At 51.9% G+C, this 18,927-nt stretch overlaps 1 protein-coding gene across 2 annotated transcripts; it reads right to left on the bottom strand.

Moving 5' to 3' along the window:
- Nucleotides 1-1,366: 1,366 nt before the first annotated feature.
- Nucleotides 1,367-17,589, bottom strand: LOC144609659 (PHD finger protein 23-like). 2 transcript variants are annotated; one of them, XM_078428161.1, is made up of 5 exons: nucleotides 17,156-17,589; nucleotides 13,249-13,280; nucleotides 12,657-12,749; nucleotides 4,971-5,589; nucleotides 1,367-2,073 (listed from the first exon to the last, which is right to left on the bottom strand). In XM_078428161.1, exons 1-5 carry the CDS (start codon nucleotides 17,181-17,183, stop codon nucleotides 1,865-1,867), a joined length of 981 nt encoding a protein of 326 aa, XP_078284287.1. In that variant the 5' UTR covers nucleotides 17,184-17,589; the 3' UTR covers nucleotides 1,367-1,864. The 2 variants fall into 2 exon arrangements, with proteins under 2 accessions (XP_078284287.1, XP_078284286.1); XM_078428160.1 differs by lacking the exon at nucleotides 17,156-17,589 and adding an exon at nucleotides 13,894-14,080.
- Between the last annotated feature and the right edge of the window lie 1,338 nt (nucleotides 17,590-18,927).

Genomic DNA, 18,927 nt, shown 5'->3' on the forward strand with positions numbered 1-18,927 from the left:
TAAGACATGCCTCGCAGCGGCCCGAGCCGAGCTCCCCCCTCTCCTCACGGGGACGGCGGGCATATCTGCAGAACCACCACACCATACAACGTGTCGCAAGGAAACACAATCCCGGTACAGAGGCCACTGACAGCCAATGCCCAGCGCCACCTCGGCCAAACGACCCCTCACGGCCACTCAACTGACCCTGGGACCCGCAAGGTTCTGACCGGCAACCTCACACAATGACAGGTTTTCCCCCCAAAATGTAGCCCGACTCCCTCTGGCACTCCACTCTTGGGATAAAATAATCAGGCCAAATACCACCATGGCAGCACACCGTTTGGTGGGCCGATAAAGGGGAGAGGGGGGGGGGGGTGGAGAAGGAAAAATAAATATAATCACAGCAAAAACAATGTGTTCAGATGTAACGAGCACAGTTGTTGCATCTTCAGCTTGCTTCAGGCAGCTGGGAAGGAGGCGGCTCTTGGGACTGGTTGAGTCATGACGTTTATCCCAGGAATGGCCAGCTTTCACCATCACCTTGCATTTAGCGTCCTCTTTCCACGCTGGCTAGCTGTGCGGATAACTCAGTACATACGTCCACCTTGGATCCTACCCCTCCTGAACTCCCGGGGCAAATTCCTTTAAACAACGCAAAAGGTTAATACTCAGGATCAGGTCTCAAGTGTCGATACTCCGTCTGACTGTCAGACAACACAAGCACTTTACTCGACTGAACTCAATCTCAAAATATCCAGGATTCTCACGCAATGAAAGTAAACTTCCAACATTTAAAAAGGAAACACACACACACACACACACACACACACACACACACACACACACACACACACACACACACACACACACACTATTCTAGCAGGATGTGGAATCTGAATGGATTTGGTGATACCCAGCCCAAAATGGACTTTGGGACTTCCACAGGGGATGGCCAGTTCGACGCCTGACCTAATCCAACTTCTCTGACTGAACTAATCTGGCTTGTTACTCAACGCACTTCGATGTGGCAACCTACAAGGCATGAACGCTACCTTCACTGTGCCCGGTGGGAGGACAGAGGCAGCAAAGAAAACTCTCTGTAGAGGAACTGTGCACAGAATGGTCTCACTGGTCAACAACACTCCGACTAGTAAACCTACACCTCTTGGTCTGGTGCCAACACAAAACCCACGGTCTCTTTAAAACTTTTGACTTAAAAACAAAAGCAAAAACAAAAAAACCTCTCTTCAATACAGAAAGTTAATATTTATTCAACAGCCATTTTTCTTCAATCCTTGAATGGTGGTTAAGTGCGTCGTGTTGCACTGTTAATGACGCCACCCCTTCTCCCCCCCCCCCCACCCCCATCCCACCTGAACAGGGATAACCGCCTTCAAATCAAGGCTGCCGGAGCTGAGAAATGCATGGGAGGAATAATTCCATTATTCTTCACGGACACAGAGTGCAGCAAAGGTCTGTTTTTCTTTTGCCAGTAGCCACCATTTTCGAGGGCAGTGGTTAACGGCCTGGCGATGGGCTAAACAAAACTCACTCCATTTCACCAAGATATCTCGACAGGGCCAAGCCAACACTGCCCTCGGCTGCCAACCGAGCCGTTCACTCAGACCCAGGAGGTACGGAGGCCTGAATTGGCTGCATCCAGTGTGTGACAGCCACACTTTGACAATGGGAAGTGTTTTGCAGATTCTGTACAGTTTAAGTCAAACCTGTTGCTCCCTCCTGGGTGGTCTTTGCCCCCCCCCCCCCCCTCCCCACCCCTGAGGTCTCTTTGGCTGACCTTCCACCTTGCTGGCCACGTGTGTTCTTGTTTTAACCTCGAGGGTAGAGTCACAAAAGCGGGCTCACGAGAGGAGGGAGTCACTCAGGGAACTTTCTTCTGGCCCGAGCCGGACCTCCTGCCTTCTTTGGCGTCCCGACACTTCTCGCAGAAGAAGACATCGGGGACGTTGGACTTGCGGATCTTGGCGCAGGACAGGTGGATCCAGGTGTTGCAATGGTTGCACTCGATCATGGGCCGGCCAGCAAAGGGCTTCTGACAGTAGCAGGTCACCAGTCCCCACGAGTCGTCATCTGCAACACAAACGCGACAGAGACGCCACCGTCAGCTCAGCAAAGCCAAGTGTGGACGCACAGCGCCATCTACTGATCTCACGCGACACAGCAGCCCGAGCGTCTCCCCCCCACCCCCCTCCCTCCCCCACCCACACGTTATCAGGCCGAATCAACCTCGCACACAACAGGAAGTCAACAGTTCAGTGCGGAAAAATATAATACTCAAGTGCCGTTACACGCAAAGCTACACACCGACAGAACATAATGCTGAACCCTGCAACACGTGGGTATGTGTGTGTATATACATATATGTATGTATATAATATATGTGTGTGTGTGCGTGTGTATATATATATATATATATATATATATGTGTATATATGTGTGTGTGTGTGTGTATATAGTGTAAGAAAATAACTGCAGATGCTGGTACAAATCGAAGGTATTTATTCACAAAATGCTGGAGTAACTCAGCAGGTCAGGCAGCATCTCAGGAGAGAAGGGATGGGTGACGTTTCGGGTCGAGACCCTTCTTCAGACTGAAGAAGGGTCTCGACCCGAAACTTCGCCCCTTCCTTCTCTCCTGAGATGCTGCCTGACCGGCTGAGTTACTCCAGCATTTTGTGGATATATATATATATATATACATATATAGACACACACATACATAAATATATATGTGTGTATATATAAATATATGTACACCCACATATATATATACTCATGTACACACACATATAGACGCTCATACACACGCACGCATTTATATAAATGATATATATAATATATATGTATACACACACATATAGACGCGCACACATTTATATAAATTATACATATAATATATGTATACACACACACACATACACACACGTATCTGTGGGCACATGTGCGCCTGTGGAGGCAAAAATCCAATGTGGGCAATTTACAGATGGCCAATTAACCTACAAACCTGCTCGCCTTTGGAGTGTGGGAGGAAACCAGAGCACCCGGAAGAAACCCACGTGGTCACAGGGAGCACGTACAGACAGCACCCGTACGCAGGATCAAACCTGGGTATCTGGAGGTGTGAGGCAGCAGCTCTACCCGCTGCACCACCGTGCCGCCCCTTGGAGATGCTGTATTCCTAAACTAAACGATGTCGCAAGCGGTGGATTTTGACGGAGGTGCTGTGAGCCGTGGACTGTGGCTTAGCAATAACAGCACCCACCTCAGCAGGCACATGACATGGGATGGAAGAAAACCGCTTCAGTCTCTCCCTCCCAATATTTTATTCACGGAGATTTCAGCTCATACTCTCCTGAATGTCAGACACTGTAAAAGCAGCGGAGGCTGGCTATCTAAAGCAGAGCTCCAAACTTTGTTTAAACTATGTCCAGAGGACATTGGTTCAAGGTGAAAAGGAAAAGATATAATAGGAATCTGAGGGGTAACCTTTCCACACAAAGGGTGGTGGGTGTATGGAACAAGCTGCCAGAGGAGGTAGTTGAGGCTGGGACTACCCCAACGTTTAAGAAACAGTCAGATGGGTACATGGATAAAACAAGTTTGGAGGGATATGGACCAAACGCAGGCAGGTGGGACTAGTGTAGCTGGGACATGATGGCCGATGTGGGCAAGTTGGGCCAAAAGGCCTGATTCCACACTGTATCACTCTATGACTCTAGACAATAGGTCATAGCCTCAGAATTAAAGGACATCCCTTTAGGAAGGTAATGAGGAGGAATTTCTTCCACCAAAGGGCGGTGAATCTGTGGAATTCATTGCCATAGAGGATGTGGAGGCCTTAAAAATGGATATTTTTAAGGCAGAGATAGATTCTTGATTAGTACAAGTGTCAGGGGTTATGGGAAAGAGGCAGGAGAATGGGGTTAGGAGGGAGAGATAGATCAGCCATGATTGAATGGCGGAATAGAGTCAATGAGCCGAATAGCCTGATTCTGCTCCTATGACTCATGAAAGTTTGTCTGAAGAAGGGTCCCGATCCAAAACATTGCCTATCCATTTTCTCCAGGTATGCAGCCTGACCCGCTGAGTTACTCCAGCACTTTGTGTCTCTCTTTGGTAAATGCCCACATCTGCAGTTCATTTTTATTCCAAGCTTTGTTTCTTGTTTTAAAACATTTTCACAAAGCATTGCCTCTTTACTGACATTATCCATATGACTCGCCGACGTTTAACTCGTGCCAAAATCCTAATCAGGTTGTTTAAAAAATTTATACAGAGAAGAGATTCATAAGGAACCAGATCAAAAAGATCCAAACTCTGCCCAGTTTTGGCCCTCTACACCTAAAGAACAAAATTAAATTTAGTCTTTCATGTGTGCGGTGGGTCGCACTTTGAAGTGTGATGGGAACACAAATGCTGGAGCTGTTCAGCAGATCAGGCAGCATCTGCGGAGAGAAAATAGACAATAGGTGCAGGAGGAGGCCATTCGAGCCAGCACCGCCATTCAATGTGATCATGGCTGATCATTCACAATCAGTACCCCGTTCCTGCCTTCTCCCCATACCCCCTGACTCCGCTATCCTTAAGAGCTCTATCTAGCTCTCTCTTGAATGCATTCAGAGAATTGGCCTCCACTGCCTTCTGAGGCAGAGAATTCCACAGATTCACAACTCACTGACTGAAAAGGTTTTTCCTCATCTCAGTTCTAAATGGCCTACCCCTTATTCTTAAACTGTGGCCCCTTGTTCTGGACTCCCCCAACATTGGGAACATGTTTCCTGCCTCTAACGTGTCCAACCCCTTAATAATCTTATACGTTTCGATAAGATCTCCTCATCCTTCTAAAATCAGTCGACATTTCAACTCAATGCCACACGTCAGAACATCTATATATAGTAGTCATAAAAGGGGGGCAATGTTCATTGCAACGGCAACACTGGAGACAGCACTAAGTAATCCGGACTGACCTGACTCCACCATGATGTCCTCATCCATGATCCGTGGCTCCCCCTCACTCGAGCTGGTCTCCCCATCGTGACTGTTTCCCATGCTCAGGCACTCCTGGATCTCCATTTTAAAGTTCTCGGTGCAGGGCACCTCAGCCGCCGGCCTCAGCGGCTCCGAGAGGAAGCTTGTTTTCACCATCTCCTCGTCAGAGTCCGTCTCGCTCAGGGAGTTCTTGATCTTTTTCTCCAACCTCTCCTTCTTCAGCTTGCGCTTCTTACTCCTCTTGATGCGGGCGAAGCCGGACTTCTCCCCGTCCACAGCCCTCTGCGGCTGCTGCTGCTGCTGCTGCTGTTGCTGCTGCTGCTGTTGCTGCTCCACCTCCGGGCCCCACCTCTTGCCCTTGCGCTCTTTCTTCTTCTCCGCTGGCGGGTAGAGCGAGTCCTTCAGCTTCAGCCGGTCCAGCAGCAAGCCGTCCGATTTCAGCCGGTGGAAGCCATTCCCCTTGGAGGATCTTGCCTTCTTGACAAAGTTCTGAATGGTGTCAAAGTCGATGGACTGAGTGGAGTCCCAGCTGTCACTGTCCACCGCGCTCTCCGTCCTGACGGGAGAATTCGTACTGGATGGAGTCCACTCACGCTCCTGCAATTTTAAACAGAATCAAAGTGAAATCACCAACAAAAAAACAAGGAACCGCAGATGCCCGTTTACACAAAAGGACACAAAGCGCTGGAGTAACTCAGTGGGTCAGGCAGCACCAATAAGTCGGATTAACCCCAACCCAAAACCCCATCGTGTCATTTTTTCCCAACTCGCGTTTCCCGTCACATGAAATGCCGCAGCTTAGCATCACTGAAAATTGCAGTATGCATCAACAGGAATATAATAATAATAATAATAATGCATTACATTTATATAGCGCTTTTCAAACACTCAAAGACGCTTTACAGGGATTACTAGAACATAGAGAAGTGAATAAATAGATAAATAAGTAAACGAACAGAAAAAGGAGACAGAAGGTGAGGTGACGGTCAGTGGTTGAAGGCAGTGCAGAACAGGTGAGACTTCAGTGATGTTTTGAATGTGGTGAGTGAGGAGGAGTCTCTGACGGTTTGGGGTAGTGAGTTCCATAGGGTGGGAGCAGCGATGGAGAAAGCCCTGTCCCCCCAGGATCTGAGTTTGGTCCGGATGGGGGGGGACAGGAGATTGGCAGCAGCAGAGCGGAGGGTGCAGGTGGGAGTGTGCCTGTGGAGGAGGTCAGTCAGGTAGGATGGGACCAGGTTATGGAGGGCTTTGTAGGTCATGAGGAGGATTTTGTACTGGATTCTCTGGGGGATGGGGAGCCAGTGGAGTTTGTAAAGGACGGGGGTGATATAAACCTTCCCAGCCCTGTAATGCAGGGATCACCAGCAGCATTGATGGAATATTTAATACATTTTATTGGCCAAGTAAGGGAGAGTGGAGTAGGGGTGAGGGGATGGGGGGGTAGTGAGGATAAGGGGGATTGAGTGGGGGGGGGGGGGGGGGTGTGAGGGTGCTAGACTAATACAGGAGAGCCTTTGGGTCCACGGCTCGCTCTGGCTGCAGCGCTGGAGCCACGGGGTCCAGGTCAGTGTCACCCTCTCCAATTCCCTCTCCCCCTCTACAAGGAATGGGCCCAACGGGTCCACCTGGTCTAGTTATAACTTAAACATGTGAAGAATGAAATGAAATATCAGAGCAAAAGGAGGCTACAGACTTTTGGTTATTGAGTAGAGCTACTGCTCGTGGAAGAAAGCTGTTTTTATGTCCAGCTGTGGCGGCTTTGGCAGTCCAGGGTCGCCTTCCAGAGGGAAGAGCTTCAAAGAGTTTGTGGCCAGGGTGAGAGGGGTCAGAGATGATCTTGCCCGCTCGCTTCCTGGCCCTTGCAGTGTACAGTTGCCTGTGGCTAGGCCCCATTTGGAGTATTGTGAGCAGGTCTGGTTGCCATATTACAGGAAGGATGTGGAGGCTTTGGAGAGGGTGCAGAAGAGGTTTAACAAAAGCTGCCTGGATTAGGGGATACTAGCTATAAGTAAAAGAAAACCACAAAGTGCTGGAGTAACCGAACAGGTCAGCGCGAAGGAGGGTCCTGACCCAAAACGCTGCCTGTCCACGTTCTCCAGAGATGCTGCCTGGCCCACTGAGTTACTCCAGCACCAAGTGTCCAAACTGGAATCATCGTCACTTCCTCACACCATCCAGAACAAAGGCATTCAGACCCTCAGGAATAGTCCTCCTTTTAGTCAGACCACAGCCAAATATCAATTCTTATAGCGCCTAAAAATCCACCAGCCTTTAAACATACTCGACCAAGCATCCTCAGTCCAATGGAGTAAAGTGCTCCAAAGATAGCTCTGCTGTCCCTCGCTTCCCCTCCCCCTTCCCAGTTCTCCCACTGTCTTCCTGTCTCCACCTATATCCTTTCTTTGTCCCGACCCCACCCTGATATCAGTCTGAAGGGTCTCGACCTGAAACGTCACCCATTCCTTGTCTCCAGAGATGCTGTCTGACCCGCTGACTTACTCCAGCATTTTGTGATACCAAAGATTGTCATGTAATTTAGTTTAGTTTAAAGATACAGCACAGAAACAGGCCCTTCGGCCCACCGAATCCACACTGACCAACAATCCTCATACTACAACAATGCCCCGTACTATACACTTGGGGTCATTTACAATCTTTCCCGAAGCCAATTAACATGTATGTCTTTGGAGCACCTGGATAAAACCCACGCGGTCACGAGGAGAACGTACAAACTCTGTACAGACAGCAGCCAGGATTGAACTCGCTTCTCTTGCGCTGTAAGGCAGCAACTCTCAAAAGGATCTCAACCCGAAACGTCACCTATTCCATTAGTGTCTATCTCCAGTGCCGTTCAGACAGTTGGGTCTGAGACTACTCGGGCGAATGAACACAGATGTGCATTTTGGCACAGTTACTGGATAGCAACACGACAGAAAGTGCAGAATGTACAGGAGCCCAAGACCTGCGACTCCAGGTTCAAGAACAGCTTCTTGCTAACAACCAGCAAACTCTTGAACACTGCACAACACTAACCACAATCCTATCTCAGCATCTATGATCCACGGTGGACTTTGTTTTGGTTGCTCTGCGGACTTCAGTCTGATTACCCAGTATTATTGATTAGGACAGGAGCAAACCCTATAATCCACGATGTCTGTGGCGAACACAATGCCACGATAAATTAACCTCCTCTGTCTGCACGATTCATATCCCTCCATATTCGCGTGCCCAGCTAAAAGCATCTCCATCAACACTATTATATCTTTCTCCTCCACCACCACCCCTGGCAGCACATTCCAGCACCAGCCACCCTCAGTGTAAAAAACGTCTTTAAACAGTACCTCTTTAACCTTAAAGTCTAGTCTTTGACATTTCCACTCTGGGATAAATGTTCTGGCTGTCTATGCATTATTGATCACAGTATATTTGGAGTCAGTCACACATCACGGAAACAGGCCCACTGGCCAAACTTGCCCATATTGACCAAGATGCCCCACCCCATCAATGGATATTTTTTACAGCAGAGGTAGATAGATTCTTGGTTAGTGCGGGTGTCGGCGGTTATGGGGAGAAGGCAGGAGAATGGGGTTAGGAGGGAGAGATAGATCAGCCATGATTGAATGGCGGAGTAGACTTGATGGGCCAAAAGGCCTTATTCTGCTCCTATCACTTACGAACATGAACGGTAGTTACGAGGATGTTGCCAGGACTCGTGGATCTGAGCTCTAGGGAGTAGGCTGGGAGCACAGGAGGATGAGGGGTGATCTTATAGAGGTGCATAAAATCATGAGAGGAATGGATCGGGTAGATGCACAGAGTGACTTGCCCAGAGTAGGGGAATCGAGGACTAGAGGAGTTAGGTTTAAGGTGAAGGGGAAAAGATTTAATAGGAATGGGCGACGTTTCGGGTCGAGACTCTTCTTCAGTGACGTTTCAGGTCGAGACCCTTCAGACTTATCTTGTATCTGAAGGGTCTCGACCCGAAACGTCACCCATTCCTTCTCTCCCGAGATGCTGCCTAACCCGCTGAATTACTTCAGCATTTTGTGTCTACGTTTAGGCAGCGACATGGATACGCTGGGAGGGATTTTGGACTATATGCAGGCAGATGAGATTAGTTTATCTTGGCATCTGGTTTGGCACAGACTCTGGGTGTACAATGTTCTATAAATAAAGTCCCAGCCGGCTCAACCTCTACCCTATATCCCTGTCCCTCTAGTCCTGGCAACAGAGTTTTAAATCTGCCATGCACTCTTTCCAGATCAATGGCATCTTTCCTGCAGCCAGGAGACCGAAACTGAACACAATACCTCCAATCCTCACCAACTTCTTGTACGGCTGTAACATAAAATCCCAACTTCCATACTCCATTCCATGACCGATGAAGGGCAACGTGCCAAAGGATGCCTTCAGCATCCTACCGATCTGCGACACAACTTTCCGGGAACTATATAGAGTCAGAGTCATACAGTACCAGAAGAAGCCTTTTGACTCAATGTATTCATGCCAACTAAGATGCCCCATCAAAGCTACTGATTTGCCCACGTTTTGCCCATATCCCTCTAAACCAAGGGTTCTCAACCTGGTGTACATTCACTCCCAAGGGGTAAATTTCACCTACCATTAGTGTTTTGAACTTAAAATAATAATGTTAAAAACAGTATTATAAACTCAAATTACTGAACAAAACAGGGTGGGGGTAAATTTACTTTCGAAAAGTTGCCAGGGGTAACGGGACAAAAAAGGCTGGGAACCCCTGCAAGTTTCTAAACCTTTCCTATGGATGTTCCTGTTCAAATGCTGTTATTGTAAATGCCTCAACTACTTCCTCTGGCAGCTCGTTCCATATACACACCACCCTCTGTATGGAAAAGGTTGCCCCCCGGTTCAATATAGACAATAGGTGCAGGAGTAGGCCATTCAGCCCTTCGAGCCAGCACCGCCATTCAATGTGATCATGGCTGATCACTCTCAATCAGTACCCCGTTCCTGCCTTCTCCCCATACTCCCTCACTCCGCTATCCTTAAATCTTTCTCCCCCTCACCTTATACCCACGTCCTCTGCTTCCCGATTCCCCTACTCTGGGTAAAGGACTCCGCATTCACCCTGTCTACTCCCCCCCCCCCAGGGGCCCCCCACCCACCCCCCAAATATGATGCTGCATTAATGAGCCCGGCAAGATGCAGCAAATAAGAATTTTCTCAACCTGCTGCCAGTAGATATGACAATTAAACGCCTTGACTGCATCCAAAAAAATAAACTGCTGGTGAAACTCAATGGGCCCAGCAGCATCTGTGGGGGAAATAAATTGTCAACGCAAATCCTGATGCAGGGTCCCGACCCAAGTCATCGACAGATGGGTCACCACACTCCAACAAATGCTTCCTGACCCGGTGAGTTCCTCCAACAGTTTGTTTATTGTGTAAGAAATAAACTGCAGATGCTGGTTAAAATCGAAGGCAGACCCAAAATGCTGGAGTAACTCAGCGGGTCAGGCAGCATCTCGGGAGAGAAGGAATGGGTGATGTTTCGGGTCGAGACCCTTCTTCAGAGTGATCTGTCTGAATTCAGTCTGAAGGATCTCAACCCATTCCTTCTCTCCCGAGATGCTGCCTGACCCACTGAGTTACTCCAGCATTTTGTGTCTAGTTTGTTTATTGTGTTCCAGCTTCTGCAGTTTCACCCGTGAGTCTTGACAAAATGTCCTGCCCACTAAGACAGCGCGTGGTCATTAACAGCTGGAGAATAATAGATCTATTGATCCAATGTGGCGACTGAGAGGACCTAAATAAGAACAAGTTGTGGGAGATGCTGAGAACAGACAACATGTGTGGAGAGGGGAACACAGCAACTTATCAGATCAAGAAACACCTAGTGTGTCTCAAACCGAAGGTATTGGGTTAGATACCAAGCAGGGCCTGCTGGGCTGAATTAGCAAGCAGGACCTACATAATTAGCCCCAGGATCACCACCACATGGAACCGGGTAGGAGAGAGAGACTATCCTGCCTGAACACCAAGTACCTGCCCTCTCCTGGGGAGATGCTATTTGGGCATCGAGAGATGGCAACCGGACTACAAAATCTACCCTTTCACAATGATGGCTCAGTGTTGCGGCGGTAGAATTGCTGCCTTACAGCGGGTTCAAACTCAACAACGGGTGCTGTCTGTACGGAGTTTATACGTTATTCCTGTGACTGCCTGGGTTTTTCCGGGTGCTCCCGCTTCCTCTCACGCTCCAAAGACATGCAAGGTTGCAGGATAATTGGCTTTGGTAAATTGTAATATATCCCTAGTGTGTGCAGGATAGTGCTAGTGCATGGGGTGGTCGCTTGTCACAGTCTGGACCCGGGGGGCCTGTTTCCACATTGTGTCTCAAAAGTTTTAACGTCTAGAGCTAAGGTGTCGTCCCAATCTTCCAACCTACCTCATAGTGGACCTTTTCTCTGTAACTGTAATGCTATAATGTTGCAACAATATAATCAGCACTGTGGTATTTTTCTCTTGCCAATATAGGTACTCCCCAGGTTACGATGCTTCGACTTGCGATAGTGCAAACGGCAGCTTGCTCACTTCCGGGCACGCGATCGCACGTTTTCAATGCATTTCGACTTTCAATACTTTTGGTTTCCGACGGGTTTCTCAGAACGGAACCCCATCGGAGGCTGAGGAGCACCTGTACTTGGACATAGCTTGATTGTATTTGTGCAAGGATAACGCGCGTAGCTATTCAGTGTATCTCTCTACACCTGCCAATAATAAACAAGTTATTAGATCGCTGCAAGATTTATTAGATCGGTGGAAAACACCTGATATTTGTGAAGCTTAACAGATCAGCTCATCCGTACGTTTAGGGAAAGTGCTGAACAAAAGATCTTTTAACTTCCTCACAACACACCCAGTGACACCCCACCTTAACTCTACGGCAATGAAAAGATAATCTGTTCACAAGTCATCGGAGCAGAGCGAGGACTTTCGGCCCATCGAGTCTACTCCGCCATTCGACATTGGCTGATCTATCTTTCCAGAACCCATTCTCCTGCCCCGTAACCCTTGGCACACGTACTAATCACGAACCTGTCAATCTCCACTTTAAAAATACCTAATGACTTCACCTCCACAGCTATCTGTGGCAATGAATTCTATGGATTCACCACCGTCTGGCTCAAAAACCTCATCTCCTTTCTAAATGGACACCACCTATTCTTCAGAGAGGGCCGAAGGGCATGTCTGAAGAATGGTCTCAACCCAAAATGTCACCCATTGCTTCTCTCCAGATGCTGCCTGTCCCGTTGAGTTACTCCAGCATTTTGTGTCTACCTTTGATTTAAACCAGCATCTGCAGTTTTTCCTACACATTTTGGCCAATTAACCTACATACCTCCATCTCTTTAGAACGCAGAAGGAATCTGGAACACCTGGAGAAAACCCACACGGTTACAGAGAGAACATACAAACTCCACACAAACAGCACGCACAAACTCCACACAGATAGCATCCGTAGTCAGAATCAAACCCAAGTCTCTAGCGGTGTAAGGCAGCAGCTCTACTGCTGTGCCGCCCCAAGACGTTTTCCATATTGAATGTTCTTTCCAAAAAGCTTTACATTAACCCTAGTTAAAACAAAGGATGGGTCGATCCCTGGTCAGGATTAGTGGGCTCACCTCTCTGGAGGGTGGAATGTACCCAGTGTATGCCAGGACAAAGTTGCAGAACTGATTGAAATCTTCCACCGTGCGCTTGCGTTTCACAGTGGGCTGCAGGGAGACAAGACAAAGACAAGATGGAGATGTAATACTTGAAATTTAACAGCACTGCAATTGTATAAAAGCTTGCGTAATGATAGAGATATGATTTTAAGACAAGTGAAATCAGAGAATAGTTTATTACTGACCCATCATTAGGGCCCGTTGAGATAACTAGATTCACGTCAAATGTTGCCATTTAAAGGCCAGACACTGTAAGCTTAACGAAGGCTTTATTTAGAGATACAGCTTCGGACCAGCGAACCCGTGCCGACCAGCGATCACCCCGTATACTAGCACTATCTACACACGAAAGGACAATTTACAAGTTTTCTACCGAAGCCAATTAACCCACAATGCCTTTGGAGTGTGGGAGGAAACCAGAGCACCCGGGAAAAAGGCACAGGGAGAACGTACAAACTCCGCACAGACAGCACCCGAGATCAGGATCGAATCCGGTGTCCCACTGTATCACCCTTATATTATCATAACAGCAGATACAGTCACTCACCTGTGCACACACTCCAGCTGCCTGCAATGGATCTGAAAGAGACAACCTGATTAGATACAATCACAAGTTCACAAGTTACAGGAGTAGGATTAGGCCATTTGGCCCATCCAGTCTACTCCACTATTCAATCATGGCTGATCTCTGCCTCCTAATTCCATTTTCCTGCCTTCTCCCCATAACCCTTGACACCCGTTCTAATCAAGAATTTGTATATCTCTATCCACTGACTTGGCCTTCACAGCCTTGTGTGGCAATGAGCTCCATAGATTAACTACCCCCTGAATAAAGAAGTTCCTCCTCACCCCCTTTCTAAAAGAGCGCCCGTTAATTCTCAGGCTATGACCTCTGGTCCAAGACTCTCCCACCAGTGGAAACATCCTTTCCACATCCACTCTATTTATGCCTTTCATTATTTCAATCACAGACTAAAATTAAACGCCAGCCTGCTTTGCTGGAAAACAGCAGCCATTAAATCTCGAACATCAAAACCCCTCTCTCAGGTCTGCAGTGACCCACAAACTCACTCCACTCCATGCCCCCCCCCCCAACCCCCACCCCACCTTCTTTTCCATCAATCCCAGCTTCCACTCCACCCCCCTTAGGCTGTGAGAGATGGTAAGATTCGTCCACATTCCCACTCTGCACCTTGACAATCCCCTCTGGTTTCTCCCTCCTGTGAAGCTGCCATCTCAATCCCAAGGTAGACACAAAAGGCTGGAGAGAAGGAATGGGTGACGAGACCCTCCTTCAGACTGATTGCAGATGTGTCCACCTTCGATTTAAACTACCATCTGCAGTTTTTTTTCCTACACATCTCAATCCCAATCTTGCTTTTTCCCATCCAAAAGCTTCCAGCTACCTCATCAGAATTCCCTACACCCCTCCCTCTCCCCACAGCCTCACCAAACCCCCACATACTGTCTCCTGGCCCCTCCCCCACCCCATCTTTCGTCCCACACCATCACCCAGCCTCACCTCCCTCTCGCAACACAACCCAGCAACTCTTCCTCCCCACCCTCTCCCCCATCCCTTTCCCGCCCTCAACATCACTCGGCTTCTTGCCCCATCCCCCCCACACACACACAATGTCCCCCACACTCTCCCGGATTCCCCACACCACCACCCAGCCTCCCACCCCAATCCACCCTCCCCACACAGCCTCTCTCCCCCCCCCCCCACAAGCCTGCCTCTCCCATCAGCTTCTCTCCCCACACCTGTCAGCCTCCCCCACCCCCACCCCACAACACCACCTGGCTTCTACTGCCCCCTTTCTCAATACTCTCCCCTTCCCCCTCGATCATCTGTCTCACGGTCTCTCTCCATTATCACCCTCGCAACATAACTAAGTCTCCCTCTACCCCTTTCCCCACGTCTCGCCCACCCAAACACCCCCCACACCACACTCTCCCCACACTATCACACAGCCTCTCCCCCTCCCCATTTCAAGTCTCTCCCTCCTCCCCCACAACACCGCTGGGCTTCTCCTCCACTACTCCCCGTCCCCTAACAACACCTCCAGGCCTCCCTCCGCTCGCAACATCACTCGACCTCTTCCCCCTCCCCCCCACTCCTTCCCCATCCCCAACACCGCACCTCAAAATCGCCCGTCCGCCATCCTTCCTCACAACTCCCCCACCCCTCCCTCACAACACCACTCAACCTCTTCCCCTGCCTCCCCACCACACCTCAAAATCACCCGTCCCTACAACAACCCCCCATCCCTCCTCGCAACCACAACCTCTTCTCTCACCCCACTATGTCTTCTGGATTCTCTCTATCCCCCCCCCCCCCCCCGGCCTCTCCCTAACCCCTTCCTCCTCACAGCACTCCTGCTCCCTCCCACCAACCCCCTCCCAGCCCCCCACGTTTCTCTGCCCCTGCCATCTCCCAGATTCTCCCACTTGCTCGCAGCACACGGCCTCCTCCTTCACCTCTTCACCCCCACCCCCCATCGCCGTCGCCCAAATTCTTCTCTCCCCCACCCCCTCCGTCCCTCAACACCCCCACATCCGGCCTCTCCCCCTCTCTCCACAACACCAGGCCTCTTCCCTTAACCCCCTCTCACCAAACCACACTGCTTCTCCCGCATTCTCTATCTCTCCCCCCCCCCCTCCTCCTCCAACACCACCCGCCTCTCCCTGACCTCCCCCCCCCCTCACAACACCCCTCCACCCCCTCCCAGCACTCGGCCTCCTGCCTGACTTCTCCCCCCACAACCCCCCTGCCTTCCTCCTCTCCCCTCTCCTCGCTCGGCCACCCCCCCCCCATCATGAATCTCTCTCTCTCCTGCCCCTTTAACACCACCCGGCCTCTTCCCAACCCCCCCTCACCCACCTACATCTCCCGGATTCTCACTCCCCCCCCTCCAACACCACCCAACTTCTTCCTCACCCCCTTCCCTCATGTCTCTCCCTGACCCCCTCTCAGCACAGCCTCTTCTTCCCCCCCCCCCCCTCCGCCACTCGGGCCTCCTCCCTCAACCTCCCCCTCCATTTCCTGGATTCTCCCTCTCCAGCTCCACCCATCCTCCCTTACAACCCCCCTGGCCCCTCCCTCCCCTCATAGCACGCCTCCCCACCCTCTTGCTGCACAGCCTCTTCTCTCCCCCTCCCCCATCCGGCCTCTCTCTCTTTCCCCCCTCCACCCCACCCGGCCTCTTCCCTCTCCACGCCACTGCGTCTCCCGGATTCTCCCTCTCCCCTCCAACACCTCCCTTACCCTCTCCCCTCCTTACACCCCCCCCCTCAACCTCTCCAGTACCCCCCCCCTCACTCCCCTCATAGCACTCCTCCAACTCTCTCCTACCCCCCCTCACAGCACACAGCCTCTTCCCTCACAAACCCCCCCCCCCCCCCCGGCTCCAGCCGATCCACTACTCCCCCTCCCCCACACTCAGCCCCCCAGCCCAAAGTTCCCGACCGCCCCTTCCCCTCCCCCCGCCACACCTCCCAATATCCCCCCCCCTCCCTATCGCCACACCACCCTCTCTCACACACACTCCCCCTCCCCCCCCTATCGCCACACCACCCTCTCTCACCCCCCCCCCCCCTCCGTCCACTGACCCCCACTCTTCCTCTTCACCCCCCCCCACCACGCTCCCTCTCTTCCCCCCCCCCCTCCTTCCCTCTCTCTCTCCTCGTTTTCCCCTTCCCTCTCCCCTCCCCCAGCTCCAACACTCGCTCTCTCAACCTCCCCCTCCAACACACTCTCCCCCCTCTCTCTTCTCCCTCCTCCCCCTTCTCCCCTTCCCTCTTCCTCGTCTCTCCCCCCCGCCGGTGTTCTCCTCTCTCCCTCCCCCAGCTCCAACACTCGCTCTCTCTCACCCCCCCCCCCCAACACACTCTCCCCCCTCTCTCTTCTCCCCCCCCCTCCCTATCTCCCCCTCCCCTCTTCCTCTCTCTCCCCCCCGCCGTTGTTCTCCTGTCCTCTCCCCTCGCTCTCTCAACCCCTCAACACATTATCCCCCCTCTCTCTCCTCCCCCTCCCTCCCCAACACTCTCCCCCCCCCCCCCAACAGAACACTCTCTCTCCCCCTTCCCCCCGCCGTCGTTCTCCCCCTCCCCCCCCAACACACTCTCCCCCCGCCGTCGTTCTCCTTTCCTCTCTCCCTCCCCCCCAGCTCCAACACCCCCTCTCTCCCCCTCCAACAGAACACACTCTCTCAACCCTCATCTCCCTCCCGCCGTTGTTCTCCCCTTTCCTCTCCCCCCCTCCTCCAACACACTCTCTCTCTCTCCCCCCCCCCATTCTCTCCCTCCTCTCTCCCCCCCCTCCTCCAACACACACTCTCTCTCTCCCCCCCCCCCCCTCCTCTCTCCCTCCTCTCTCCCCCCCCCCCATCCTCCAACACACACTCTCTCTCTCCCCCCACCCCCCTCCTCTCTCCCCCTCCCTCAATCCCGCTCACCTTCTCCGCTCTCCGCCATTTTCAGCATCTTCCGCCGCCTCGGCCGCCCAGCGGCGGGCCCCCCCTGCCCTGCCCTGCCCTGCTCGGCCCAGGCCCAGGCCCCGCCCGGAGTCCCGGTGGGTGCCGCGCGCTCTCCGCTCTCTCCTCTCCTGCTGCTGCTGCTGCTGCTGCTGCTGCCCGGTGCCCGGTGCCTGAGGCCGCTCCGCTCCGCTCCGCTCCGGTTCTCTCCCTCCCGCTCGGTGTCCGGTGCCGCCCGGTCCGGTTCCCTCCACTCGGGGTCGGTGCCCCCCCGTTCGGTTCGGTTCTCTCTCTCTCTCTCCCTCCCGCTCTGTCGGTCGGTGCCGTCCGGTCCGGTTCGCCCGCTCGGGTCCGGTCTGATCCGGTGCTCCGGTGGCCCCGCGCGCGATCTCTCCCCTCTCTCTCCGCCCGCTCTCGCGCCACTTTCCACCCCTCCCCCTCCTCTCTCTCTCTCTCTCTCTTTCTACCCCCCCCCCCCCTTACACACGTCCTACGTCACCACGCTGACGTCACAGCCCGGGCCTCACCCCCCTCCCGGCGCTCAACCAAGATCAGGGGGGGGGGGGGGGGACGACACAGGTCCAAACCACTAAATAAACTCCAGTGCCATTTTCCTCAAAAATCCCAAACTACGTGGTTTGCAATCACGGATCCAGGTTGCCGTGATCGCATGCTGAGGTGGAGCGACTGCATTTGTTTGATTTTTAGGTGTTTTATCCGGGCGATCCCCCCCTACTCTGTCCACCACTTGCCCGGTCTCCTGTCGATCAGACGCAGGCCACGCCCATTCTGACACGGTCAAGGCGTCGTACGTGCCGACGTAAGAGAAGCGCGCATGCGTAACGGTCCCAGGAGGAGGGGGGCGGGGGCCCGCGCTATTTCCCGCCTTCGGTCACGTGGGGGGGGAGAGGGGCGGGGCGTCCGTCCCCGCGGGTGAGAAGACGGCGACGACCACCACCACGACGCCATCTTGGTAAAGGAGGAGGGTGGAGTTCACCCCCTTCCCCTCAAGCCCTGACCTCTGTGAGAAGGCGACGACACAGCCACCATCTTGGTAAAGGAGGAGGGTGGAGTTCACCTCCCCTCAAGGCCTGACCTCTGTGAGAAGGCGACGACACCGCCACCATCTTGGTAAAGGAGGCGGGTGGAGTTCACCCCCCCCACACTGAAAGTCCTGGCCTCTGTGAGGAGAAAGCGATGATGACACCACCATCTTATATAACCATATAACAACTACAGAATGGAAACAGGCCCGTTCGGCCCTACCAGTCCACGCCGACCACTCTCTCTGACCTAGTCTCATCTACCTGCTCTCAGACCATAACCCTCTAATCCCCTCATCCATATACCTATCCAATTTACTCTTAAATAATAAAATCGAGCCTGCCTCCACCACTTCCACCGGAAGCCCATTCCAGACAGCCACCACCCTCTGAGTAAAGAAGTTACCCCTCATGTTACCCCTAAACTTTTGTCCCTCAATTCTGAAGCTATGTCCCCTTGTTGGAATCTTCCCCACTCTCAAAGGGAAATGCCTACCCACGTCAACTCTGTCCGTCCCTCTTAAAATTTTAAAAACCTCTATCAAGTCCCCCCTCAACCTTCTACGCTCCAAAGAATAAAGACCCAACCTATTCAACCTCTCTCTGTAGCTTAAGTGCTGAAACCCAGGCAACATTCTAGTAAATCTCCTCTGTACCCTCTCCATTTTGTCGACATCCTTCCTATAATTTGGCGACCAGAACTGCACACCA

The sequence above is a fragment of the Rhinoraja longicauda genome, chromosome 34, assembly GCF_053455715.1.
Source record: "Rhinoraja longicauda isolate Sanriku21f chromosome 34, sRhiLon1.1, whole genome shotgun sequence".
NCBI classification, from domain to species: domain Eukaryota; kingdom Metazoa; phylum Chordata; class Chondrichthyes; order Rajiformes; family Arhynchobatidae; genus Rhinoraja; species Rhinoraja longicauda.

What these genes read in the sequence shown, in the direction of transcription:
- LOC144609659 (XM_078428160.1), bottom strand. Translation starts at nt 13,936, where the DNA reads ATGGCAGCTTCACAGGAGGGAGAAACCAGAGGGGATTGTCAAG. An exon ending in CAGCTGGAGTGTGTGCACAG is followed by an intron (nt 12,750 to 13,248) that starts GTGAGTGACTGT and finishes GTCTCCCTGCAG; the next exon opens with CCCACTGTGAAACGCAAGCG. An exon ending in ACATTCCACCCTCCAGAGAG is followed by an intron (nt 5,590 to 12,656) that starts GTGAGCCCACTA and finishes TTAAAATTGCAG; the next exon opens with GAGCGTGAGTGGACTCCATC.